Here is a 26810-nt window from a genome sequence, read left to right on the forward strand (position 1 = left end):
GTAGTCAACTTCGTATATTGATTCGCTCTATACACTAGTAGTACAACTGCTACTATCAGTTCCTACATTTACTTTAGCCTAGCCTTGACCCTGATACTATTCCCCCAGCTGCTAAACCCAGTTTGGACCTGACGTTCGGAGCGGTTCATAACACTTTGACTACCCTGCAACGGATAGTATCAATCATGTCTAGCGTTCGATCCCCATCCCCATCCGGATCTGTCTTGAGAAAAAGAGGTGGTACTACTAAGGCTACTTCTAGCCTCAGTACATTGGTCCAGTCGGAAGGAGATGGTAAGCTCAAGGCTAGGGTGGAACCCTTCACCGGGCAACGCTCCCAACTTCAAGCTTATTTGATCCAACTCCGTATGGCCTTCAACCTTAACCAAGGACAGTTTACCAGCAACCGACTGAAGGTCATCTATGCCGCAGCCCATCTTAAAGGAGCAGCTTTTGCCTGGTTCGAACCCTTTCTCAGCGACCACTATGAGAACGCGAACGGGGCTAAAGAAAAGACCAAGAGGCTCATTAACTCTTTCGAAGAGTTTGAAAGAGAAATGAAGGTGATCTTCGGTACGGCTAATGAAGAAAGAACTGCTGCCAGAGAGATACATTAGCTCAGGCAAACCAGATCTGCATCTGCCTACTATTCTATATTCCAGCAAGTGGCCTCACACCTAGACTGGGATGAAGATAAAGCCTTACGGGACATGTTCTACCAGGGATTGAAGATGGAGGTTAAAGCCAAAATGGCTGTACCGCTACCTACAACTCTGATCAAAGTGGTAGACAAGGCTATCAAGGTGGACAACCGACTCTACAAGCTCAGGATAGAACAGCGACACCCCGGAAAGGTTCTATTCAGCGGGTATAGGGGAAGGAAGAATCGTACTTACAATCAAGGGGACCCAATGGATCTTTCCGTGATGCGAGCCGGACAATCCTCACGACCCAGAGGCCGCGGTAACAGAAGGATCCTAGGCAGAGACGAACGGGAGAAACGTAGACGAGACAACCTGTGCTTCAGTTGTGGAAAATCCGGACATCGGGCGAAAGACTATAGGACCCCGACCCAACGACTGCATATGATGAGCAAACGAACAGCCGGTACACCAGGAAAAAAGGCCGACACTGGTGTGAGCACTGCCAAAAAAGCGGGCAACCTCTCTGAATCAGAAGAGGTACAAGCACAGGAGGGATCAAAACAACCATTAGTAGGAACCAAGGCCTACTGGGAATAGTATAAGAAGGAGTTTACATAGGCGCACGTATCCTCTGAAGACAAGAGCTTCGTCAAGATCCCGAGAGAGGGAAAGGCCTCTCACACACAACCTCCAGAAGAGGAGAAGGCCAAGCCAGAAGAAGAAGCGGATACATCTGAAAGACTCAGCCGTTTCCAGAAGAGAGCCATTCGACTAGCGGAGAAATATGACTGCCACGCCAGAAAATCATGGACAGCCTGTTGGTACGATCGATGCTCTAAACACAGGAGCGAGAAAGAAGGGTCGAGGTGGTACCCTAGGGGGACCAAGAACAAATATCGATACTAAGACCCGGCCGACTGGATGAGAGACCTCCAACGGGAAGAGTCTGAAGAAAGTGCGCAGGATCCACACGATGTGTACGTGGAGGATAAGGAAACTAAGCACAATCTTTCCATGATAAGCAGGAAGGTGCCCAAAGGAAAACAACCTAGCGAGAGGGATTCTCCCTTGGTGATCCTTAATACGGGACCTTTCTATGTCACAGTAGCCACCAAACAGTGGGGATTGACCATAGGACGAAACGGGGAGAAATACCCTATCTACTTTCCGACAGGAGGAAGAATAGAGACACAATAACCCATGGTGATGAGAGTGTGCCCTAACTATGAATGTCCCAGATATCCGACTATTCACACACACAATGTGATAGGACAACCAACATACTCCCTGGAGGAACAAGGGTCAATAAGCCTACATATGATAGCTAAACGACAACCAATCACATTACCATACTTCCAAGATGAAGAAACAACAAGTGAGGAAGAGTCGAGTGACGAATTAGATTGGGAAGACTAGACACATGACAGCGAGCTTCCTGAAGCCCTAAACGAAGACCAAGCCTCCGAAGCCAAACTATAGATAGTCACTCACATTACATTAGGATTGGTCAGGCTTGTCACTAATCGATGGGAAAAGAAAAGGTGTACAGGAGATTGTTCAATCGATACCCAACACACGCATGTCACATACACATCAAAAGCAAGCCCAAAGAGGGACATTAGGGCATTTCACTTGAAAATGTGTAAGGACAAACAGTGCGAAAACAAGGACAACCTGCATGTACATATTAAGCACAGGGAAGACGGAGCGTCCGAGGAGATAAACATACCCGCATCCTAGAAGGAACATTTTGAAAAGCTACAGCTTAGATCAGAGCAACCAAGCAAGGAGGTTAAGGTAAAAGACAAAAGACCTGACAAGACAATATGGAGCAGGAAGTTCTTGTGCGCTAATGCAGATTGCAGAGACTTTATAGAGCCACACGAACATCACTGCACTATTGACCCTATAGTGCCTCACCTAGCTATCTCCTACTGCCAGGCAAGAGGGATACTCCAGGAAGAAGGGCTCTACAGAGACAAAGATTACACGTTCCAAGAATACCGGCACATCCACCTACTAAAAAACGAGAGAAGGGGAGGCCGTTGAGGCAAACCTCTCCTCTAATAAAGCCTTAGCTTTGTACACTCGGTGGAAACGCTAACCAACACTTGGTCCTAACTGGACATATCCAAGGAAACTACGTGAGAATAATGGTCGACAGTGGGGCCAATATCAACTATATAGGCATGGGGGCAGCATATCAGCTAAAAACCCACTGGTACAACAAAGAACAACCCTACCAATTGGATATGGCCGACAGTAACTTGATGAAACGAGACCAAGGGTAGGTTAAAAAAGAACTACAGGACATCCAACTTCAAATTCAAGGACATAAAGAAAACATTGCGCTGGATATTGTTGACATAAAATACAACGTGATATTAGGAATGGAATGGCTGGCACAGCACAATCCAGTAATCAACTGGAAAAAGAGAACACTTGAATTTCCGAATTGCAGTCACAGACAACAAATGGGGGCCCAATCAGCCTCAAAGGTTCCCTTCACAAAGGCGATATAGGTACAACCGGTAGGAAGAGCTCTGGCAGGTATGGCTGCATCAGAAATTCCCCCGGAATACAAAGATTTCGAGGATGTGTTCACAGAGAAAGTAGGGAGTGCTGCCCTACTAGAACATCAACCGTGGGATCACGAGATACCCCTGTTAGTAGAAAATCCGAAGTACTATGCCAGATTAATACCACTTTCTAAGAAGCAGGAGGACTTCTTGAAAGAATACTTGGAAACCCACCTGGAGAAACAATTTATATAGAAATCTACGTCACCTATAGCACATAGTGTGCTATTTGCACCCAAGAAAGACAGCAGCCTACGACTGTGTATCGACTTTAGGAAGCTCAACAATATCACCCGAAAGAACTGATATTCACTTCCGCGCATAGATAAACTGCAGGACAGACTTTTAGGCGCCAAGTGGTTTACAGCGATCAACATTAGGGACGCCTATTATCGAATCAGGATAAAAGAGGGTGAAGAATAGAAAACGGCGTTCAAAACATGTTAGGGACTCTATAAGTATCAAGTCATGCTATTCGGATTGACCAACGCACCCGCCTCTTTCCAAGAGCTAATTAACAACACCTTACGAGACTATTTGGACGTTTTCGTCCTGGCCTATCTGGACGACGTCCTCATATTCTCACAAACCTACAACGAACATGTGGAGCAGGTTCGAAAGGTGCTCAAGAAACTACGACAAAAACACCTCCCGGTGAAACTCAGCAAATACGAATTTCACAAACACAAGATAGCTTTCCTCAGCTACCTTGTCTCAGAAAAAGGATTAGCTCCAGATCCTGAAAAAATACGATCTATTGAGGAGTGGCCTCAGCCACAGAACGTTAAGGAAGTACAATCGTTTGTGGGACTTACTAACTATTACCGCAAGTTTATTTTAGGGTATTCTCATACAACTACTCCTTTAACAAACCTCACAAAGAAGGATCAACGCTTTAACTGGACAGAAGAATACAAACAGGCCTTCAAGGCCATTAAGGAGAAAATAACTAAGGCTCTAATACTCGCCATCTTCGACCTAGAAAAGGAAGCCATACTCAAAACAGACGCCTCAGACTACGCAGTCGGCGCATGCCTTACCCAAAAAGGGGAGGATAGAAAGATCAGGCCAGTGGCCTATTGGTCCAGAAAGATAACCGGACCCGAGTTAAACTATAATATCCACAACAAGGAACTGTTGGCAATAGTGGAAGCTTTAAAAGAATAGAGAGTATACCTAGAAGGGACCAGTCAACCCGTTCAGATCTTCACTAATCATAAAAATCTTCTATATTGGACCACAACAAAGGAACTCAACCGGAGGCAAGTCAGATGGGCAGAAACGCTTTCAGCGTACAACTTCAAAATCACGCACGTCAGAGGAACGGAAAACGGACGTGCTGATGCTTTGAGCAGAAGGCCCGACTACACAGAGGGAACTAGACCCGTACCAGCCTTAATACTAAGGCAAGATGGGAACAGCCTAGTATACTAGAAACCTCAAACACTGGCAACTATGGAAATACAACTAAGTGAACAGCAACGCCAAGAGGTTATACGCGACAGGCATGATATCAAAACAGCTGGGCACCCAGGTGTCAACAAGACAATCGAACTTATAACTCGAGACTTCACCTGGCCCGGCTTAAGAAGAGATGTAGAAACCTACATCAAGAACTGCGACTTATACGCACGAACCAAACACAGTCGACACAAACCCTATAGGTTACTACAATCTCCGGAACTACTAGATGACACATGGACCTCGATCGCGATGGACTTCATCACGGATCTACCAAAATCCGCACATCCTCTCACAGGAGTGGAATACGATAGCATCCTGGTGATAGTCAAAAGATTGACAAAGTGGGCATACTTTGTACCATTCTTAAAAACAGCGACAGCAACAGACTTTGCTCACGTTTTTATGGAAACAGTCTTCGCACAGCACGGAATGCCAAAAGAAATCATATCAGACAGAGACAAGCTCTTCACATCGCAATTTTGGCAGTCGTTAACAGACCAGTTAGGAACAAAACATAAGCTGTCAACAGCATTTCACCCACAGACTGATGGACAAACGGAAAGAACGAACCAAGTCCTTGAACAATATCTACAGTGCTATTTAGACTATAAACAAACAAAGTGGGTCGAGTTATTACTAACAGCACAATTTGCATACAACAATTCAGCAGGAGCAACAGGAATCTCTCCTTATTACGCAAACTATGGAAAACACCCAAGACTTCATGATCACAAACTAGGTATGAAGCCAGTGGCAGAAAAAGCAAAAATATCAGTAACGCACTTACAAGCGATGCATCAACTACTTAGAGACGACTTACAGGAGATTCAAGATAAAACAACAAAATATGCAAACAAAAAGAGAACTGGAGGACCAGTCTTCTCAGAGGGGGAGATGGTTTACCTTCTACGAAAAAACATAAAAACACAGCGACCAAGCTCCAAACTGGATTACACCAAACTTGGACCATTTAGGATCATCAGAAGAACAGGAAATGTCAACTATCAACTCAGACTTCCAAGAGAAATAAGGATACACAACGTGTTTCACGTGTCACTACTGGAAAAAGCACCACAAAACATCAAGACTCCAGGACCAATATACGTTCACAAGGAAACACAGGAACCATATTACGAGGTCGATTGTATTATGGGAACCCAACTCATCGACGGGAAGCCACACTATCTGATTCACTGGAAAGGATATGAGCATACAGAAAACACGTGGGAACCGGAGGAGAATCTTACGCGGGAGGTTTTAAGGGACTATCGCCGGAACCTAAGACAGTGACAACCAGATCTGGTGGTTGAGGTTCCTCAACGCCAGCCAAAATCCAACTAGACAGCTCCGAACCAAGGTCAAAATCCAGAGAGGACATCACAGCTAGCGGCTCAGGATCGCCGGTGAAAGTGTCGAGCTCCTCAAGGGCTCGGGCTTCCTCCTCGATCATCTTTTCTTAGCGGTTGTGGATTCTGTCCAGTTTCTTGTCGAGGGAGTCGTGCTCCTTTTGGAGGGAAAGCAGCTCCCAGGCGAGACTGGTGAGACAGGAACGCGCTTCAACCTTCTTGCGGAGAAGGTCGGTCTTCTGGTTTTCCAGCGTATTAAACTTGGCATCGGAAAAGGTGCCCCCACAAGTGACGTTCTTTCGTAAGCAGCATGAGCAACGCGAAGCACCCTTTCGAACGATGCAGTGGGACCCAGAAGAAACACACTGAGGGCAGGGAGCCATTGCGGGGAAACCGGTTTGGTTGATCTTGTCAGCAAGACGTTTTCGGCGATCGGTAGAACTAAGCTTGGCAGTACGGACTGGAGGCATATTCAGCCATGAACGAGGATTTCATATGGAACAGGAGGGACTCACTTACTTATAGGCGTCAAGGACGACTGAGGCTTAGGAGGGGGAAAGTGTTACGGATCACGTCCGCAACCTGACTGAGGCCAGTGGCCGCAGGGACGCTAGGGCCCAAGGGGGAAGGTTACCCAGAGGAGGACTGGACCCCACGGAAAGCCATACCCTAGGGACAAAAGGACAGTTGGTGAGTCACGTGACATGCTCTGTAATCTGGGGTGCTCCCGTTATCAGAGCAACAGATTACACAGAGCAAGACAAGCTACACAGCACTATATAGAGGGACAACTCGTCCCGACACTAGATAGGACTTTCGTAGTCAACTTCGTATATTGATTCGCTCTATACACTAGTAGTACAACTGCTACTATCAGTTCCTACGTTTACTTTGGCCTAGCCTTGACCCTGATACTATTCCCCCAGCTGCTAAACCCAGTTTGGACCCGACGTTCGGAGCGGTTCATAACACCTATTTTGTTTGTTTATAGTCTAAATAGCACTGTAAATATTGTTTAAGGACCTGATTTGTCCTTTCTGTTTGTCTATTAGTCTGTGGGTGAAATGTGGTTAATAGTTTGTGTTTTGTTCCTAACTGATCTGTTAATGACTACTAAAACTATAATATAAAGAGCTTATCTCTATCTGATATAATTTCTTTTGGTATTCTGTGTTATGTAAAGACTATTTCTATAAAGATATGAGTGAAGTCTATTGCTATTGCTGTTTTTAAGAATGGTACAAAGTATGCCTATTTTGTTAGTCTTTTGACTATCACTAAGATACTGTTGTATTCCACTCCTATAAGGGGATGTGTGGATTTTAGCAGATCTATAATAAAGTCTATCATGATTGAGGTCTATATATTGTCTAGTAGTTCTGGGGATTATAGTAACCTATAGGGTTTGTGTTGACTATGTTTAGTTTGTACGCACAAGTCGCAGTTCTTGATGTAGGTTTCTATATCCTTCCTTAGGCTGGACCAGGTAAAGTCTTGAGTTATAAGTTTAATTGTTTTGTTAACACCTAGGTACCCTACTGTTTTGATATCATGCCTATTGTGTATAACCTCCTGGTGTTGTTGTTTGTTTAATTGTATTTCTATAGTTGCTAATGTTTAAGGTTTTCTATATACTAGGCTGTCTCCTTCTTACCTTAGTATTGAGGCTGGCGCGGGTCTAGTTCCTTCTGTATAGTTAGGTTGTCTACTTAAGGTATTAGTATGTCTATTCTCTGTTCCTTTAATATGTGTGATTTTAAAGTTATATACTGCAAGTGTTTCTACTCACCTAACTTGCCTCTGGTTAAGTTCCTTTGTTATAGTCTAATATAGAAGATTTTTATAGTTAGTGAAGATCTGAATGGGTTAACTGGTCCCTTCTAGGTATACTCTCTATTCTTTTAAAGCTTCTACTATTGCTAATAGTTCCTTGTTATGGATATTGTAGTTTAACTTAGGTCTGGTTATCTTTCTAGACTAATAGGCTACTGGCCTGATCTTTCTATCCTCCCTTTTTTGGGTAAGGCATGCGCTGACTGTGTAGTCTAAGGCGTCTATTTTGAGTATAGCTTCCTTCTCTGGGTTAAAGATAGCAAGTATTGGAGCTTTAGTTATTTTCTCCTTGATAGCCTTGAAGGCTTGCTTGCATTCTTCTGTCCAGTTAAAGTATTGATCTTTCTTTGTAAGGTTTATTAAGGGGGTTATTGTATGAGAATACCTTAAGATGAACTTGTAGTAGTAGTTAGCAAGTCCCACAAATGACTGTACTTCCTTAATATTCTGTAGCCTGGGCTATTCCTTAATAGATTGTATTTTTGCAGGATCTAGAGCTAATCCTTTCTTTAAGACAAGGTAGCTAAGGAAAGCTATTTTGTGCTTGTGAAATTCGCATTTGCTGAGTTTCACTGGGAGGTGTTTCTGTTGTAGTTTCTTAAGCACCTTTTAAACTTGCTCTATATGTTTGTTATAAGTTTGAGAGAATATCAAGATGTTGTCTAAGTAGGCCAGGATAAAAATGTCTAGGTATTCCTATAAGGTGTCATTAATTAGCTCTTGGAAAGAGGTGGGTGTGTTGGTTAATCTGAATAGTATGACCTGGTACTTATAGAGTCCCTAACATGTTTTGAACACTGTCTTCTATTCTTTACCCTCTTTTATTCTAATTTAATAGTAGGTGTCCCTAATGTTGATCGCTATGAACTACTTGGTACCTAGAAGCCTGTTCTGTAGTTTATCTATATATAGAAGTGGGTACTAGTTCTTTTGGGTGATATTGTTGAGCTTCCTGAAGTTAATATATAGTTGTAGGCTGCTGTCTTTCTTTAGTATAAATAGCATGCTATATGCTATTAGTAACGTAGATTTCTATATAAACTGTTTCTCTAGGTGGGTATCTAGGTATTCTTTTAAGAAGTCCTCCTGCTTCTTTAAAAGTGGTATTAATCTGGTATGGTACTTTAGATTTTCCACTAACAGGGGTATCTTATAGTCCTATGGTTAGTGTTCTAGTAGGGTAGCACTCCCTACTTTTTCTGTGAACACATCTTTAAAATCTTTGTATTCTGGAGGAATCTCTAATACAGCTATACCTACTAGAGCTCTTCCCACTGGTTATACCTATATTACCTTTACGAAGGGAACCTTTAAGACTGATTAGGTCTCTGTTTGTTGTCTATGACTATAATTCAGAAATTTGAGTGTTCTTTTCTTCTAGTTAATTACTGGATTGTGCTGTGCTAGCTATTCTATTCCTAATATCATATTGTATTTTATATTAATAATGTCCAGTGTAATGTTTTCTTTATGTTCTTAAATTTGAAGTTAGATATCCTATAGTTCTCTTTTAACCTATCCTTAGTCTTATTTCATTAGGTTGCTGTTAGCTATATCTAATTAATAAGGTTGTTCTTTATTGTACCAGTGGTTTTTTAGTTGATAGGCCGCCTTTACACCTATATAATTAATGTTGGCTCTACTGTTGACTATTATCCTTGTGTAGTTTCCTTGGATATATCTAGTTAAAACTAAATGTTAGTTAGTGTTTCTACTAAGTGTATAAAGCTAAGGCTTTATTAGAGGAGAGGTTTGCCTTAATGGCCTCCCCTTCTCTTGTTTTTTAGTAGGTAGATATGCTAGTATTCTTGGAATGTGTAATCTTTGTCTCTATAGAGCCCTCCCTCCTAGAGTATTCCTCTTACCTAATAGTAGGAGATAGCTAGGTAAGGTATTATAGGGTTAATAGTGTAGTGATGTTCGTGTGGCTCTATAAAGTCTCTGCAATCTGCATTAGCGCACAAGAACTTCCTGCTCCATATTGTCTTGTCAGGTCTTTTGTCTTTTACCTTGACCTCCTTACTTAGTAGCTCTGATCTAAGCTATAGCTTTTTAAAATGTTCCTTCTAGGATGCAGGTATGTTTATCTCCTTGGATACTCTATCTTCCCTATACTTAATATGTACATGTAGATTATCCTTGTTTTCACACTATTTGTCCTTATATATTTTCAAGTGAAATGCTCTAATATCCCTCTTTAGGCTTGTTTTTGATATATATATAATATGTACATGCTGGGTATTAATTGAACAATCTCCTGTACACCTTTTCTTTTCCCATTAATTAGTGATAAGCCTGACTAATCCTAGTGTAACATAAGTAACTATCTATAGTTTAGCTTTAGAGGCTTAGTCTTTATTTAGGGCCTTAGGGAGCTCGCTGTTATATGTCTAGTCTTCCTAATCTAATTTGTCACTTGATTCTTCTTCACTTGTTAATTCTTCCTTGTTTTAGAAGTATAGTGACGCGGTTGGTTGTTGTTTAGTTATTATATATAGGCTTGTTAACCCTTATTCCTCTAGAGAGTATATTAACTGTTCTATTACGTTGTGTGTATAAATAGTCAGATATTTAGGACACTTATGGTCAGGGCACACCCTTATTACCATGGGTTATTGTGTCTCTATCCTTCCTCCTGTTAGAAAATAGGTAGGGTATTTTTCCCTATCCTATCCTATAGTTAATCCTCACTGTTTAGTGGCTACTGTAATATAGAAAGGTCCTGTATTAAGGATCACTAAGGGAGAGTCCCTCTTACTAGGTTGCTTTCCTTTAGGCACCTTTTAGCTTATCATAGAAAGATTGTGTATAGTTTCCTTATCCTCTATGTATATGTTATAGGGATCCTGCATACCTTCTTTAGACTCTTCCTATTGGAGGTCTCTTACCTATTTGGCCGGGTCTTGGTATTAATATTTGTTCTTGGTTCCCCTAGGGTATTACCTTGACCCTTCCTTCTCGCTCTTATAAGCCAAGTATTGGTCATACTAACAGGCTGTCTATGATTTTCTAGTGTGGCGGTCATATTTCTCCGCTAGTTAAATAGCTTTCTTCTGGAAACGGCTGAGTCTCTCAGGTGTATCCGCTTCTTTTTCTGGCTTGGCCTTCTCCTTTTCTGGAGGTTGTGTGTAAGAGGCCTCTCCCTCTCTCAGGATCTTAACAAAGCTTTTGTCTTTAGAGGATATGTGCGCCTATATAAACTCCTTCTTATACCATTCCTAGTAGGCCTTTATTCCTACTAGTGGTTGTCTTGATCCCTCCTGTGCTTGTACCTCTTCTGATTCAGAGAGGTTACCCGCCTCTTTAGTAGTGCTCACACTAGTGTCAGCCTTTTTTCCTGGTGTACCAGCTGTTTATTTGTTTATTATATATAGTTGTTAGGTCAGGGTCCCACAGTCTTTCACCTGATGTCTAGATTTTCTATAACTAAAGCACAGGTTGTCTTGTCTATATTTCTCCTGTTTATCTCTGCCTAGGATCCTGCTATTACTACAGCCTCTAAGTCATAAGGACTATCCAGCTTATATCATAGAAAGATCCATTAGGTCCCCTTAATCATAAGTACAACCCTTCCTCCCCCTATATCTACTGAATAGAACCTTTCCGGGGTATTATTGTTCTATCCTAAGCTTGTAGAGTTGGTTGTTCACCTTAATAGCCTTGTCTATCACTTTAATCAGAGTTGTAGGTAGCAGTACAGCTATTTTAGCTTTAACCTCTATCTTCAATCCCTGATAGAACATGTCCTGTAAGGCTTTATCTTTATCCCAGTTTAGGTGTAAGGCTACTTGCTAGAATATAGAATAGTAGGTAGATGTAGATCTGGTTTACCTAAGCTAATGTATCTCTCTAGCAGTAGTTCTTTCTTTATTAGCTATACTGAAGATCACCTTTATTTCTCTTTCAAACTCCTCAAAAGAGTCAATAAGCCTCTTAGTCTTTTCTTTAGCCCTGTTTGCATTCTCATAGTGGTCGCTGAGAAAGGGTTCAAACCAGGTAAAAGCTGCTCCTTTAAGATAGGCTGTAGCGTAGATAACCTTCAGTCAGTTACTGGTAAACTGTCCTTGGTTAAGGTTAAAGGCTATACAGAGCTGGATTAGATAAGCTCAAAGTTAAGAGCGTTGCCCTGTAAAGGGTTCCACCCTAGCCTTGAGCTTACCATCTCCTTCTGACTAGACCAAGGTACTAAGGCTAGAAGCAGCCTTAGTAGTACCACCTCTCTTTCCTAAGACAGATCTGGATAGGGATAGGGATTGAACACTAGACATAATTAATACTATCTGTTGCAGGGTAGTTAAAGTGTTATGAACTGCTCTGAATGTTAGGTCTAAACTGGGTTTAGTAGCTGGGTGAATAGTATTAGGGTCAAGGCTAGGCCAAAGTAAACATAGGAACTAATAGTAGCAGTTATACTACTAATGTATAGAGCGAATCAATATACGAAGTTGACTACGAGAGTCCTACCTAGTGTCGGGACAGGTTGTCCCTCTATATAGTCCTGTAAAGATATGTAATGCTAGGTCCTGCTGTGTCTGCTGTGCCTGCCAGGGCCCCAGCAGACCCATCATACCTGTCGGACCCAGCGCCTGGGTCACGTGATGTACACCTTCCCTTGGGGTCGGCTAACCTTCCCCTATGTCTTCAGGCCGGGCGTCACCGGTGGCCTGCAGGTCGCGCTGTGGCCTGGGTCGTAACAGTGGCCTGGGTCGTAACACTAGGCTCTCCGTTCACGCCGCTCATTCGTGTCTATAGGGCTCACCAGTCAGTGCAATCCGTCGCAAGCAGATTATGATCATACATGGAAGCGCTCAATGGACGGCGACGAGAGTTGACTTTCTTATGTCAATCGGTTGCGAGCTCTTAAAACATGTGCTACATTGCGGATGCGTCTTGCTGCCCTCGCACGAGTAATCACACCGAGCGCTACCAACCTGACTGTCCCACTCGATATAGCCTTACCCCTTCAGTCCTGGCGGCTCCCACGCAGGTGTCTTTCCGCTCAACTCTGTCTGGTTCCTTCGACAACTCGATTCCCATTACTTACCCACAGCAACCCAGTCCACTTCCAGCAGGTCACTCACTGTTGCGGTTCTCAGCACTACATTGGAGTGATGCATGGCTCTGTGTTCGCTTACGAACGCGTCCGCAAGATCTCGGACCGACATACAGTAAATCTAGATGCCACCGCCGCCATCTTGGGCGCTACGATGGTGTCAAGACTCGCTTGCTGCCGCCCAATAGTTCGCACAAAACGTGCAATGATGGAACTCGTGTGGATGTCAGTTTTCGGCATACTAGTAGAGGCTACTTGCTCAGCACACGTCAAGGCCACCCCGTGCCGGTCAGGGCCTCCTGCGCGTCCGAGAGCCGGAGACCTTCGGCCAGAGACAGTGAGTGTCTTTCTCCTAGTAAATCGCGGGACGACGATCATGTCTCATAGATTGCTCTAAGTGAGTGATAGCATGCGACATCACTCAACAAGCTCTTGCATCTCAAGGCCTGTACGCGACCAAGAGCTACCTTAATGTGCTTCCATTGCCTGACAGCAAAATTCATGGACTCGCAATGTCGCGAGTGTACTGTCTGGCGTGCAATCGAGTCTACAATAACACTCACATCCAGGAACATTGAAAGAAGCTTTGTATACTACACTGTGGACCTGAGAGTTCAGGATTGGTCTATCTAGCGGCGGCTCTAGCTATATGTAGCCACTTGGCAAACGTATCTGACAGTCAACGGACCGAATCATGAGCATGTCTCAATTCAGAATCTTATTACTGCTGCTACATTATTACATGTTCAATGTCCCCACTTGCAGACCCTTGTTCAGCTTCCCGGCAGCGGCGCGGGAATGACTGTGAAGTTGAGATCCAAGGCCCAAGCCAACGAATTGAACTCCACATATTGGTAGTTCACGTAATTCTGGTCGTTGACCTTGATAATGGTCACGCCACGCACACGGTACTCTCCCGACCCAATCCCGTCGAACTGCCATTGCCAAAGCAAGCTCTTGCAGTCGTGAATGATATCCAGAGTCGTAATACTGGGAATCGGGGGCGTCGCGAGCGTCTCTGCAACGTACTTCGCTCTGCCATTCTCAACTTGAGTGCCCAGACTGCAACGATTAGTCTTGTGCCATGCCGGACGCTGTAGACTTACGCATCGCCACGGAGAGAGTTGATCGAGTCTCCAAACTCCTGGATGTCCTCAGCGAATAGACCCTGAGCGGTAGCGTTGGCTAGAGCGATATCGTGATGCTCGAGGAAGATGATGGATCGTGACACGATGGATTCAGCATCAGCATCAGTCAAGCAGTTCCAAGCTGCAGCTAGCGGCAACAATGCGAGAATGCTGGTGAACTTCATGGTGGCGACACAAGTGTGCAGCGGTTTGGAGCTTAGAAGTGCTTGACTGAGCTTGAATCAAAGCTGGTCCGTTTTTTATAGCTCAGGGAACCAGTGTCTTTGCTTCCCGTGTCCGGTGCATGGGTTCCTGACGCTTTCACCTGAGCATCGAGTGTTGAGGTCATTTCGACTGGGCTAGAAAATCAATATCAGGTACGACGCGCTAGAGCGGAGTTGCCTGAACAGCTCATACGTCTGCTTCTCCGGGCGCGGCTATGCGTGCTGCAAGGCCTCGGTATATTTGGAGCTCAGGTCCGGGGTGAAGGTTGTAGTGATTCATGCAGAGCGGGGTAATATGATTTGATTGGTTGGATTCAAGCTGTCCTTTTCAAGGCAGGCCTAGACCGTGGCAGGCCTAATCAGGATTGCTTCACTGTGGGAAGAGCTTAGGACTGTCGCGTTCCGGCGAGATCGACTTGCATTCACCCACGTGTCATTCCCATGTGCGAAGAGCTCTAGCAAGCTCCAAATTTTGGTTCTTGCGTCTTGAGCACAACTCGTAGCGATGTCAGGGACCTCAATTGATGCAAGTGAGAGTGTTCAAGCAAAACAATGATCCCGGACCTTGATAGGCTTTTGCGCAGGAACGCCTGATGCAATAACTTTGTGCTGGGGATACTTCTGGGATCATCCGTGTCATACATCTCGGGCGATCTTTTGGCATCAGCCCTATGTCTTTCGAAGCTTGACTGAATTTCAAGTTGTTCTTTCCGCAACAGCCGGATACCATTCAATGACTAGCCTCGGAAATCTGGCATCATACCTAGTGTCTAAGCCGTGAACCTGTTGTAGGGTGCTCGTTTGTTAGCCTCGGACCAGAATCACGATTCTCCCATTACACAGCAAGCCGCAATTACAACCATCAAGCTGTGCAGCGCAGCATCCTGGCAGTGCTTGCTGACGGCGGAACCTGAGTCTAGGGATCCATCGTAGTCGCTATGTTCACTTTCCAGCTCCGCTACCTGGAACGACTGCGTGATGTGGACTGCACGTAGCAGAATTGCAAGACTGATCATTATGCTACCCGCCGTTCGAACAGCAAAGCTGACTCTGCGTCAGCACGGCTTCTTCTCAGTGGCCCTCATGCTCTACGTCCACTTGCTTGAATGTCTTCTGCTCAACCGCCTTCTTCGGCACTGTGATCCTCACAACGCCGTAGCCCAACCTCGCTTTCGTCTGGTCCTGCTCGACACCAACGGGGAAATCGAACGCACGGGCGTACGTTCCGACATGACGCCCTGCGTGTACGAGATGGGCATCCGCGTCACCGTCCGGCAGCGGCGCGCGTTTCGTGATGGCTTCGATGAAGAGCGTCGTAGCGTTGGTCCATTTGAGCACCACGCTCGCCTTTGAATCGAGCCCCGGTAAGTCCACATCGATGTAGTAGGCTTTCTTGGATTCTCGAACGTCACAATGAGGGCTCTTCAGAGTGTTGCCTTCGCCCCAAGGACTGTCCCGGAACGCGGAGCTGATAGAGTGGCGGGCCGATTCCCAAGACAAATTATGATGCTTCGGGATCTGGAATGTCTGGAACGGCGGCGGCGTGTAGTATCCGCTGTACGGAACTGAGTACTGTGCTTGCTCGTTCTGAATGGGGAGCGTCTCAACCCTCGAGAGTGGAACGTCTGCCATGGTTCCAGTCTGAATGATAACATGACCTGAGCTGAAGGGCAAGCTGGTAGGTACTAGTTATTATAAGCTCGAGCTCGGGTACCATGACTCAGCAAGGTTAGCATGTTCAGCTGAGGGAACGTTGACCTGCTTTGGTTAGCTGAACTCTAACGGGATCGCCCGTATTCGCGAAAGAGAGGTCCCAGAACCTGTTTAGCATGTGCATGTTCGTGTTAATGGGCGATTGAAGTGGCTCCTTTAGGCTTCGTTGTGACCACAATGCAGGTGGCCCTTCCACCTGCTGCCAGCATAGATGTTAATGTCATAGCTTCTCTGCCTGCTGCTAGCATAGAACCTCCTGCCATGGAATCGTCCAGCGTGCAGCTGTGCTCAGACATCTCGTTGTACGCAGCAGACACTGCGAAGAGGCTGTTAGTATGGATGTGGTCTGTACCTACCTATCATTGCCAACAGCTGCACCGCTTGGGATGGAATAGGTATGCTGAGCACTGCAGACGATTCCGTCAGGTCGGCAGCGTCGTCACTCGCGGTCATCGCACGAGCGCATGGCTCTGGGTAGCTGTGTAGCATACGTTCCCTGCGGACAGTGTAGTCCATCCGTTGTCACAGCGCTATCAAGCGGCACAGAGAGGTCAGAGTAAGCCCAACAGTCGCGTTTCAGGGTCATAACAGTCGAGACAGGCCGAAAAGAGGAAAGTTCAGCTTGGTCTTTACATCTGATTACTTGTGAAGGGCGTTATGGGGCGGAAATGCTCCAAACCAGCAGAATCTGCTTTGTGGCTCACCCGTGAATATCTAGGATCTGGCTTCCTGGACATGCACTCACCTCAACGCTGAATAGAACTTTGACGTTGAAGTGAAGTCCAAGTCCGAGCCCTTTTCGCATGGTCAGTGGCTTATTGTTGATACCAGGACTTAGTACTTAGCACAATGCTATTGGCGCCGTGCAGCCAGTGGCGGTTGAACCTAACAGCCGAGAACAATCATCTCCAGAGCCTATGAGCCTCGTTCGGGCTGCAATCAGCTTCCGCTCGAAGCTAGGTATCAGAACGTGAGTAGTGTGACTGCAGGGCTAAGCCCGTCAGATGCTATACGCCTGTCTGCAGTATGGTACTCAGTAGATGCTCGCAGAGCATACGCTAAGCCAGGCTCGTGCGACCCAACATCTCCTCGACGAACTACATCGCCCGCAGATACCGTGATTGCGGCGGATCTTGCAAGCTGCTCGCTGATGTCGGCTGTCTCTGCTTGATAACATCATTCCACATTCACAGTCTCGATCTACAGATTTTGGCGTGTGCAATGCCCGGCTAGGAATGCTAGCCTGCAGGGTGGAAGTACACTCGAAATTCACTTGACAGGCTGTACCGTAGAAACGATGCTGCCGGTTCATCACAGGAAATACTCGCCGTACCGAACATCCAGATGTCGCTCTCTCCGTCCTGTACACTTCGATACGCTGCTCTACCTACGCCCATTTTCTATCCGCTCAACATCCGTACCCTGCACGCCACTGACCAGAGTCTTTCCATCGCGCAGCCGATGATCTGGCAGAAACAGAGCAATCACAACACACAACGCCGACGTTGCGACTGCCACGTAGGTGATGTATCTCAGCACGTCGCTATACGCCAGACTAGCAGCATCTCGCTCTGCCGTGCCGTCTGCTGGGATTTGAGCACTTGTGATCGATTCGTAGACGGCGGTGACGACTTCTGGCGAAGCAGAACCCAGTCGTTGCTCCAGGGCTTCTCTGAAGTTGCCAGAATAGATCCCTCCAGCCACAGATGTGCCCACCGACGCGCCTAGGAACACAAACAGAAGCACCAGCGCAGTAACTTGAGCTTGCTCAACACGTGGGACTACGATCTGGCTGCCCACAATGATGATGGTTTCGATGAAGCCGCTGCCCACTCCCTGCACAGCCTGAACAATGAATAGCTCAGCCCATGAGTTAGAAGATCCTCGCAGCCTGATCATCAATCCGAAGCCAACGAGCTTGATCACCGTACCGATCACCATCAGCCACTTGTAGCTCCTGGTCTTCCACATGATGGCACCTCCAAGGATGCCAAATAGGCACTGCACGACACCGTTCGTGTAGTTGAGAAACGTGGCGTTACGAGGGCTCATATTCTGGGCGATAGTGACAAAGGTATAGAGGTACACATGAGTACACTGGAACCCTAAGGTGTCGAGGAAGCCCAGGGAGCAGCATATGACTATCGAGAGGTTTCGGAAGTATCGTGCAGGTAAGATTGGGTGCTTAGCCAGCATTGCCTCGTAGAGAACCATCGCGATCAATGTAATCGCCCCTACAACAATCAGAGCAATGATATAAGGGGTCTGCCATCTGCTAGGCGTCGAGCCTGCAAGCGTGAAAGGCAAGAGGAACATGGCGAAGCCCGCGCAGAGCAGAAATGAGCCGCCGAGGTCAACTTGCGAGCAGAATTCCAGAACCGAGATAGGCTGTGTCAGGATAACGCCCTGTTTCTTTGCGCGATGCTGGAAAGAGAACAGAGGAAAGAGCAGGGCCGTTGCACAGATAGGCATGATGAACGCAAACATTCCAATACCCCCTGCTCTCGTCAGTTGGGTCAGATCTAAATGGTTGACTTACATCTCCAACCGATGCCATCTGGACTCACGACATGCTCGACAATGAACCCTGATATCCAGGGCGTTACAAGGAATGGGGTAAAAGAGACGGCAATGGCGAAGCCTCTCCAGCGCATGGAAGAAATGTCGGTGATGATGATATCGTTGAGGATGTTGGCGCCCGTCTGGCCGATATTGGCAAAGACAAAGCCTCCCGCATAAGCTCCGAAACTCGTAGACGAGGCACACAAGATGTAGCCCAGCAAGTAGCAGCAAATGCAGAAGACGTAAGCTTCACCTCGACCTACGACGTCCGACACTTTGGCGATCGGTGGTTTGAAGACTGCAAAGACAATGTTGCCGGCTGTAGCGAGAGTTGCAAGACCGGCTACATTGTTGAAGTCGGATGCGGCGTAGTTACGATAATTGTAGAGAAGGGCATTGTCGAATTGACTGCGATTGTAAGACAAACCAATCCGTAATCATCAGCACTTACTATGCTAGCAGCATACAGACGATTCCGGCCCACAGCAACTTCTTACCATGCTTTCCCCAGACGAGCTCCATAGCATCGGCTCTTGCAACGCCGCCAGCCACCTCGACGACCTGCGCTGCTTTCAGATCATCCTCGCGAACCGTCGCCAAAGCAATGTCGTCTTTGGGGGGGGCGGCCATGTCGACGATAGGGTGTTGCGAGTTCATTGCTAGATGCTGAAGAGAGATGAGTGACAGCAGTGCCTGATCTTTATGCGGAGTCACTATTGATAACGGTAGCCATCTGCGTTGCGGTCGATTGAAGCACGATACGAGCCAGGTTGTGATTGGACAGGGCGAAATCCGTGGCCAATGGGAAGGCGCGTCGGCAGTCTCGTTGGGGTTGACCGGATATTTCCGCGACCGGGGTCCCTAGGGTTGCACTGGCTAGCATGAACGTCTTCGCTTCGACGCTGTTGAGCGCTCTTGTGCTCGTTCATGCCTGAAGCCAGACTCGACGACGTGCCTCGAGCAACCTTCTTAGTCAATGTGATCATGGCGGCACTCGATCTCTGGACTGGCACGGCAAGACTTCAGCACTTGTAATTGGTTTGTGAAGATGGAAGGCGGACGTTGGAAAAGACCTTCCGCTGTTGAGCCACGAGGACTTGATCTCAAATGTAGTATGGAAGGAATATCATCAGCTGTGATGAGTTGGGCAACCAGTTGATGGTTGAAGCGCCAGGGACGGGCTCGTTCTGATTCCCAGCCTCCCAAGACCTTCAGGGCTTTGCTAGGGATCGACCTAATACTCCTTCGCAGACTCTTGATGAAGTTTACCGACCCAGCTGTTGTGCATGAAGATGCGAATCCTCTTGCCCCAGATCATAAAGACGATAACAAACAGATTGTTAGCCAGTAGAACGGCCATATAGATGCCAGCCACAACCGTGGCGTAACCCCTTTGAGTAATCCATTCAAGAATACCATAACCCATTCCGAAGCTGATAGCAGACTTGCCCAAATTCGTGGCAATCAATAGTTCGGGGAGACTGGCAGAGTAAGAGTCGACAGCGTATGCCATGGTATACTAAATCAAGTCAGCGTTCGTCCACAGATAGAGCTCTTTCGACGTCGACCGCTCTTCGACATTGACGATGCACTCACTACAAGCAGTCAGTACAGCACATGTCAATTGACGGGAAACAAACCAGTAAAGTAATAGAAAGCACCCCATTGAGCCATTCCGACTCCAAAAAAGTATCCTATCCAGTGTAGATGATACTGTGCCGTACATCCATAGACGACCAGACCAGCGGGAGCAACAATCATAGGCAGTAGCAGTACCCCTAGACGCATCTCTGCTTCTCGAATGCCGTTATTGCGCTTGGTCAATTTGGCGGCCAGAATGTCGGAGGCAGGTGTGAGAGGGATGGCAATGAAGAAGCCAATCATGGAGGCAACGGCGATCAGACCAGAATTTGTTTGACTCCAATTGTATGGCTCCTCGACAATGAGGTATGGAAAGGTGAGATTGAAGGTCAGAGCTCCCATAGCGATGAAGACTCCATATGTAGTATTAACCCAAAGAGCGACTGGAACGAGATAGTAGGTGAATGAGCGTAGTGCCATCATAATGAAGGGTGCGTCATGATCGATTCCGCTCCAGGGATTTAGCTGTTGTCGGAGAGTCTTTCGTGGAATGACTGCTTCGACAGTGGTTGTAACCTCCTTGGAGTCTTCAATCGGTGAGGACGGAGTCACCTTGCGATTGTAGCGGGTCTCTTCAACAAAGGCAAAGGCTGCGATGAAAAGGGCTACACCGAAAGCAAATTCGACCCAAAAGAATAGTCGCCAAGAGTGACCTCCAGCAAGCATATAGCCGGCATAGAGAGGACCAGTCGAACCGAGGCAAAGGCAGACTATTATGGTTAGATTGGTTGGCAAAAGGTCAATGACTAACCTGTATACCATCCGAGTTTCTTGCCACGCTCATGAATGAAGAAGATGTCATTGACCAAGGCAATGGGGATGACTTCGCAAATACCGGATCCCAAAGTGTGGAGGACTCGACAGGCCATCAATGAGTTGTATGATTGAGACAGTGCACATCCTAGGAGACCGCCACAGTAGAGTAGCATCGATAGAAGCATGATTGGTCGTCGGCCAACCTTATAGAATAGTGGAACCAGTATCAACGCTCCGAATCCAAAAGAGAGATTGGGAAAGTTGACCAGGCCAGACGATACAGTGGGTGAGATGTGGAATTCCTCAATGTAGATGCCGATGTAGACCGACGGACCTAACAGGGATGAATTGGCAAGAAATGAATAGAGGCTTGCAATAGCCAATATGGTTCCTTTCTTCCAATTCGACCATTGTAGAGGATCATTTGGATCAGAGGACGGCACTGGGTAGAGCGCCTGACCATATCCGGTTTCCTCGCCCTCTACAAACGTAAGTGAACAGCTCCGGAGAGGCACAACGACATACCTCGAGCCTTGAGATCGTATGTGCCTGGAACTTCCTGCTCACGGGCGTGGCTAAATCTGTTAGACCTGGATGGAAGCTTTGCTGAACACCTACCTGTGAACATCGTGGCGTGCTGCCATCTTGATCAGAGACTCAAATTTGGGTGATAAAAATTGGATCTGGGGAAGCTCCAGATGAGGTGCTATAAGTATCAGCTTCGTGTTCGAAGTGGGACAGCTCGGTCACAAATTTTTGGGCCAGGAGTGGAGTCATGGTTAAGCGACATCAATCTTGGTCCAAGTATTTCCTGGCCAACCGTCTACAAGAAACCTTCCCAGATTGACCTTGGAGGACACGAGCAAAGGCTCCCACATGGCTTTCATGTTCTGGATCCACGAGCGAATCCGACGAGGGACTTGTGACCTCGCTTAGGGGAAGAGGAGGACGCGGAGGACTGGCGGAGGCTGGAATGCCAAGTGCTGAGATCTTGGCTGGTCCACCCTTCAGCGGTAGCCCACCACTCCTCGCATGTTGGAAGCGGGGCGGCCAAGGATGCTCCACAAACCCTGAACGAGAGCCGGGTCTGAGCTCTGAGGAGTTTGGTCCGCGATCCGGGGATTGGAAGCCCCGCAAAGATAGAGCATCGACCGGAGCCCCACGGATCACCCGCACGTCGACGGACACAACATCCTTTGCCAGTAAGTGGGACTTGTCCTTGAGGCTGAAATCCCACAATCTGGAAGTCAAGCCTCCCGAGTGTTGTCTGGAAGTGAATCCTCCTGGGTATCGTTACATAATGGCCATCGTACATCGTTATCGTTATCATCATACTTATCGCTGCTGGTTTTGCTGGTACTGTCGTAAAGCCGACATTCTTGCTGCCGGTGTTGCCGGGGGTTCATTCACAATGACCTCGCCGCGCTTGGTAGCCGCAACTGCCCTCCACTGTCGCAGTTTCTGCCTTGCGACATCATTCGTTGTCCTAGCACGGTAGGCATCAGCTTCATCATCCATCTGCTTGCCCCATCCAGCAGCATTTCGCATCTTACGAAAGCCACGTTGTGCTTTTGATTGATCTCTGATGGACCGAAATTCATCCGCAAGCTCTTCCTTCTCGAGAATGATGCGTGTCTTTGAACGCCATTGACCATCCACAGAAAGCACTCGGAGCCTTGCTGATGTTCGGTGGGTTTCATCGGCGGTAGCTTCCATGCTCACAGCTTCTGCAGTCGCCATATACATGGCCGTCAATGCGCCATGAGCAAGATTGTTGCTTCGCTTGACTTGTTGTTGCTGTAGTTGTTGTTGAGCGGTGACTTCCATGGCAGCTGAGCTTGCTGCCTTACCACGCCAACCAGATACAAAAGCTCGCAATAGCTTTGCATCCTTCTCACGTCGGTAAGTGTGGTAACTCTGCTCCAAGATCGCCATCGCTCGAGTTATGCGCCGCTCGTAGACGATTTCGATCCACCGCCGGCCGAATTTGCTTGCGTAGAAGAATTGTCTGAACTCGGCTTTCTTCTGCCGCAAACTCAAAGCCTTGGCTTGCCACTTAGCGAGAGTCACAGTGGCTACCTGAATATCTTGACCATCCTCTGAACGTTTCCTCACCACATTCTCACGATGTCTGATGATCCAGCCATGTATCGCCCATATTGCCAGCTTGCGTCGTTTCCAAGCCAGAAACATCTTCAACCTACGCCGTCGTTCGAGGTCTTCGGTCTGGTGAAACTCATGCTTCATGGTTTCCAGGCATTTTCTTGCAATCTTCTCATCGTAACGTAGGTCTGCTAGCCCTCCATGCTGTCGTGATTTATGTGTCTCTTCTCTCCAAATGTCCAGAACCTCAAGCATCAAATGTCGACTGTAGCAACGTTCGGCTTGGGCTTCCAGATCGCCAACATAGGCTGTGTCTTCTTCGAGGCCGCTTGACGATATGTCCGAAGCTACATCGGGGTTGGGAGCGGCACGTCGGGAGCGGGACGAAGCCGCGAGGGATGATATGGCCGCAAGACGTTCGCTCTGTTGAGTGGTTGTCAGAAGTGGAGGCCCCACAACTGGGGCTGTCTCGGTGGTCGGTTCGTCATGAAAGGAGGACTGTATCGAGATACCATCCAACGGTCGGCAGTCGTCCGTGTCTGAAGCGGAGGAGGCATCGTCAGGAAACATCTCGAAGAAAAGGTCCTCGAAAGAGCGACCTTCGCGCTTAGCTCGGGCGATCAGTCGCCGGACTTCTCGATGTCTGACTAGATGCGACCGATGAGAGGCGACGGACATTGTCCCAACCGACAAGTCATCCTTTGTGAAATGCAGTCGTGAGATCTTTGTGATGTCAAAAGTCCCGACCCCGCGCGAAGTTCCCGACGCGTTCAAAAGCTTGGCGCGTTCTCTTGGCACCAAAAGTTCCAGCACGCGTCCAAAGTCCTTTCATTTGTACTCTGGCGACACTCCTATGCTTCTGCGCCTATGAGAATCTGAATTTCGCACCGTCGCTCAACAGTCTATCCACTTTTGAGGCACGTCTCATGGCGCCTTGCGGGAGGCAACCATTTCGCCAGTTCACTGCCTCCACCAATCTCCGGCCAGATAGTTTGAAGCTTCCGTGACGAGGATATGAGTAAGATTTGGAGCATACGATGCCTGAGTGGATCATGATCCATTCTTTTGACTCGACTTGTACCACGGTGGTGTCGAAAGACAGCGGAGTGCCTGGTGAGCCTTGCAGTCAGTCATGGCCTCGATAGAGGATGAGCCGAGGATGAGCCAGCTGGCGAGTCCGTCCGTAAGTTTACAAGCAATGCTGTGCAGCAAAGGTCCTTCTGTGAAACAACATATATCTCGAGAGCAGGACCATCGCAAGAACCTCACATCACAACTTTCCTAAGACACTCGAACCAGATCTCACAATGACGGTCAAGATCAAGAAAGAACTCAACTCCAGCATCTGCAGTGGTCTCAACATGCCAATACGAATGGCTGAGGCTTCACAGGATCGGCTCACCACCTACTGCTCCCCTGTCCCGGGACAGAAGGCCGCCACCCTCTCTCTACAACCACCACGTCAACCAGAAGGGATCCTGAAACGCGCACCTTGCGACATTGTTCTTGTGATCGATGTCTCCGCCAGCATGAGCTCAGCTGCTCCACTCCCCGATCTCGATGGCAGTAACAGCGAATCAGCCGGCTTGAGTATTCTCGACCTTGTCAAACATGCTGCTAGGACCATCCTCGAGACACTCGATAAAGGCGATCGTCTCGCTTTGGTCACATTCTCTAAAGATGCCAATGTTCGCTACACCAATCTGCGCCTCCCATTTACTGACAATTACAGGTCATTCATAAGCTCACTACGACGACCGGCCATAATAAGCGTCGACTGCAGAAGTGCATTGAAGATCTAGTTGACGAGGGCTGCACAAACCTCTGGGCAGGCATCCGAGCTGGTCTCGAGGTATTCGAAGATGCCGGCCCGAGTGGTAACGTCCAAGGCATGTATGTGCTCACGGACGGACAGCCCAACCACATGTGTCCCGCTCAAGGCTATGTTCCCAAAATGAAACCGCTTCTTGCCAATCTGGCTGCTGTGAACGGGCACGTTCCAACCATTCATACATTCGGCTTCGGCTATGACATTCGCTCAGGTCTGCTTCAATCTATCGCCGAGGTTGGGCTTGGGAGTTATGCTTTCATTCCTGATGCTGGGATGATCGGAACTGTCTTCATCCACGCAGTGGCCAACCTGTTTACGACTTTTGCTACCCAAACCGTTCTGGAAATCAACAGCTCTTCTCCCGAGCAGGTCCGCTGTGCAACAGTCTTCAATTCTTCCATTCAGGGCAACAACACCACTGTGCTGAGGCTCGGAAATCTTCACTACGGCCAGAGCAGAGACTTAGTTGTGCAACTTCCAGACGACGTAAACGCTAATGATGTGGTTCTCCGCTATGTGGATTCTCTAGGAGATGAGCACGCTGCACCCATCAATTTCATACAAGGACGCAATGAATTCGACCTCGACTATCACAGTTACAGATCTGAACTGTGTTTCATCCTGGCCCAGTTCTTCCCACGATTGAAGAATGACGAACATCAAGCTATTGGGCAAGACAGAAAGGAGTTTACCACAGCTCGAGTTGCGCTCGAAGCCCTTACCGTCCGCATGCGAGACTCCGCCTTGATTTCAGCGGATATCCAGTCACTACTTGACGACATCGACGGCGACGGATCTGCAGGTCAAATCTCGAAAGCGCTCTTGTCAGAAGCCAAAACTGAATACTGGCAAAGATGGGGCAAACACTATTTGCCTAGTGTTCTTCATGCTCATGCCAGGCAGGTCTGCAACAGTTTCAAAGATCCTGGTCCACTTCGCTACGGACACGCCAGTCCTTTGTTCATCCACTGCCGAGATCAGTTGGACATTGCTTTCGACAAACTACCAGCTCCAAAGCCGAGTCGGCTTGACTATACCCGTGGGCCGATCGTGAACAATATCAGTATGAGCAGATATCACAACAGTGATAATTCTTGCTTTGACGGCGACTGCAAGATACGCCTAGCAGACGACTCCTATGTGGCCGTAGCAAGTCTTCGGGCTGGCATAGAGGTCTGGACTCCGAATGGTGGACGTTCCGTGGTCGCAGTCCTGAAATCCATCCCCAGAGGTCAGAAAGGATGGCTTGTGCGTGTTGGCGACTTATGGGTCACTCCTTGGCATCCGATCTTCATCGACGGCAATTGGGTCTTTCCTTTACAAGTCGCCAACGGAATGCAGCCGTGCACACGAGCGGTCTATTCGGTCCTTCTAGAGCCTTCACACCATGTCGACTCCCATGCTGTCGAGGTTAGCGGCCAAATCTGTGTGAGTCTCGGCCATGGAATCCTGCAGGATCGCACAGGAAAAGACATTCGTGCTCACAAGTTCTTTGGCAACCACAAGGCGATCAACCGAAGCCTCAGTAGGTTGCCTCGAGATAGTTGGGGGTGCTTCGTCGCCTCAGGCGTCCGACGCGACCCTCATACGAGACTGATCGTTGATTTCATGAGCCCAAAAGGCCGCCACAAGATGACGAGGTTCCACATGCGGTCGACCAAAAGAGCTCTGGCGAATACTATTCTGGACTAAAGTGATTCACGACTGAGATTGCTGACTCGTGGCGCGCCATATAGCCAGAGCCGTTGTGCCTCGCCACCAACTCTGTTTTCGTCTCCGTCATAACGGCAGCAATACAGTCAACATCCGATGGGATGACTCTTGCGAACGAACTACCTGAAGGTTAGCTGCAGCTAGGTGCACTATTCAACATGCAGGTGGAAGGCAACCGAGGAGCTAGCACAAAAATGGTATCTTGAAGGTCTTTACGTACG

General features: G+C 47.5%; 7 protein-coding genes across 7 annotated transcripts; 2 read left to right on the top strand and 5 right to left on the bottom strand.

Annotated features, from left to right (window-relative positions):
* Nucleotides 1-185: 185 nt before the first annotated feature.
* HMPREF1541_03117 (uncharacterized protein) lies at nt 186-1241 on the top strand (the record flags this gene model as incomplete). Its single annotated transcript, XM_008717469.1, has 2 exons — nt 186-573; nt 667-1241. 2 exons carry the CDS (start codon nt 186-188, stop codon nt 1239-1241), a joined length of 963 nt encoding a protein of 320 aa, XP_008715691.1.
* A 12451-nt stretch (nt 1242-13692) lies between these two features.
* Nucleotides 13693-14231, bottom strand: HMPREF1541_03118 (uncharacterized protein; the record flags this gene model as incomplete). Its single annotated transcript, XM_008717470.1, has 2 exons — nt 13693-13981; nt 14026-14231. 2 exons carry the CDS (start codon nt 14229-14231, stop codon nt 13693-13695), a joined length of 495 nt encoding a protein of 164 aa, XP_008715692.1.
* Nucleotides 14232-15341: 1110 nt separating this feature from the next.
* HMPREF1541_03119 (uncharacterized protein) lies at nt 15342-15902 on the bottom strand (the record flags this gene model as incomplete). The annotated part of the gene is made up of 1 exon (XM_008717471.1): nt 15342-15902. One exon carries the CDS (start codon nt 15900-15902, stop codon nt 15342-15344), a length of 561 nt encoding a protein of 186 aa, XP_008715693.1.
* Nucleotides 15903-17366: 1464 nt separating this feature from the next.
* HMPREF1541_03120 (uncharacterized protein) lies at nt 17367-19175 on the bottom strand (the record flags this gene model as incomplete). Its single annotated transcript, XM_008717472.1, has 3 exons — nt 17367-18481; nt 18523-18953; nt 18997-19175. 3 exons carry the CDS (start codon nt 19173-19175, stop codon nt 17367-17369), a joined length of 1725 nt encoding a protein of 574 aa, XP_008715694.1.
* A 604-nt stretch (nt 19176-19779) lies between these two features.
* Nucleotides 19780-21586, bottom strand: HMPREF1541_03121 (uncharacterized protein; the record flags this gene model as incomplete). Its single annotated transcript, XM_008717473.1, has 5 exons — nt 19780-20064; nt 20175-20896; nt 20938-21423; nt 21468-21517; nt 21561-21586. 5 exons carry the CDS (start codon nt 21584-21586, stop codon nt 19780-19782), a joined length of 1569 nt encoding a protein of 522 aa, XP_008715695.1.
* Nucleotides 21587-22277: 691 nt separating this feature from the next.
* On the bottom strand, nt 22278-23723 carry HMPREF1541_03122 (uncharacterized protein; the record flags this gene model as incomplete). The annotated part of the gene is made up of 1 exon (XM_008717474.1): nt 22278-23723. The coding sequence occupies one exon, from the start codon at nt 23721-23723 to the stop codon at nt 22278-22280; it is 1446 nt and encodes a 481-aa protein (XP_008715696.1).
* Nucleotides 23724-24352: 629 nt separating this feature from the next.
* On the top strand, nt 24353-26568 carry HMPREF1541_03123 (uncharacterized protein; the record flags this gene model as incomplete). Its single annotated transcript, XM_008717475.1, has 2 exons — nt 24353-24733; nt 24778-26568. The coding sequence occupies 2 exons, from the start codon at nt 24353-24355 to the stop codon at nt 26566-26568; spliced, it is 2172 nt and encodes a 723-aa protein (XP_008715697.1).
* Nucleotides 26569-26810: the final 242 nt, after the last annotated feature.

The sequence above is a fragment of the Cyphellophora europaea genome (genome assembly GCF_000365145.1).
Source record: "Cyphellophora europaea CBS 101466 unplaced genomic scaffold supercont1.3, whole genome shotgun sequence".
Classification (NCBI taxonomy): domain Eukaryota; kingdom Fungi; phylum Ascomycota; class Eurotiomycetes; order Chaetothyriales; family Cyphellophoraceae; genus Cyphellophora; species Cyphellophora europaea.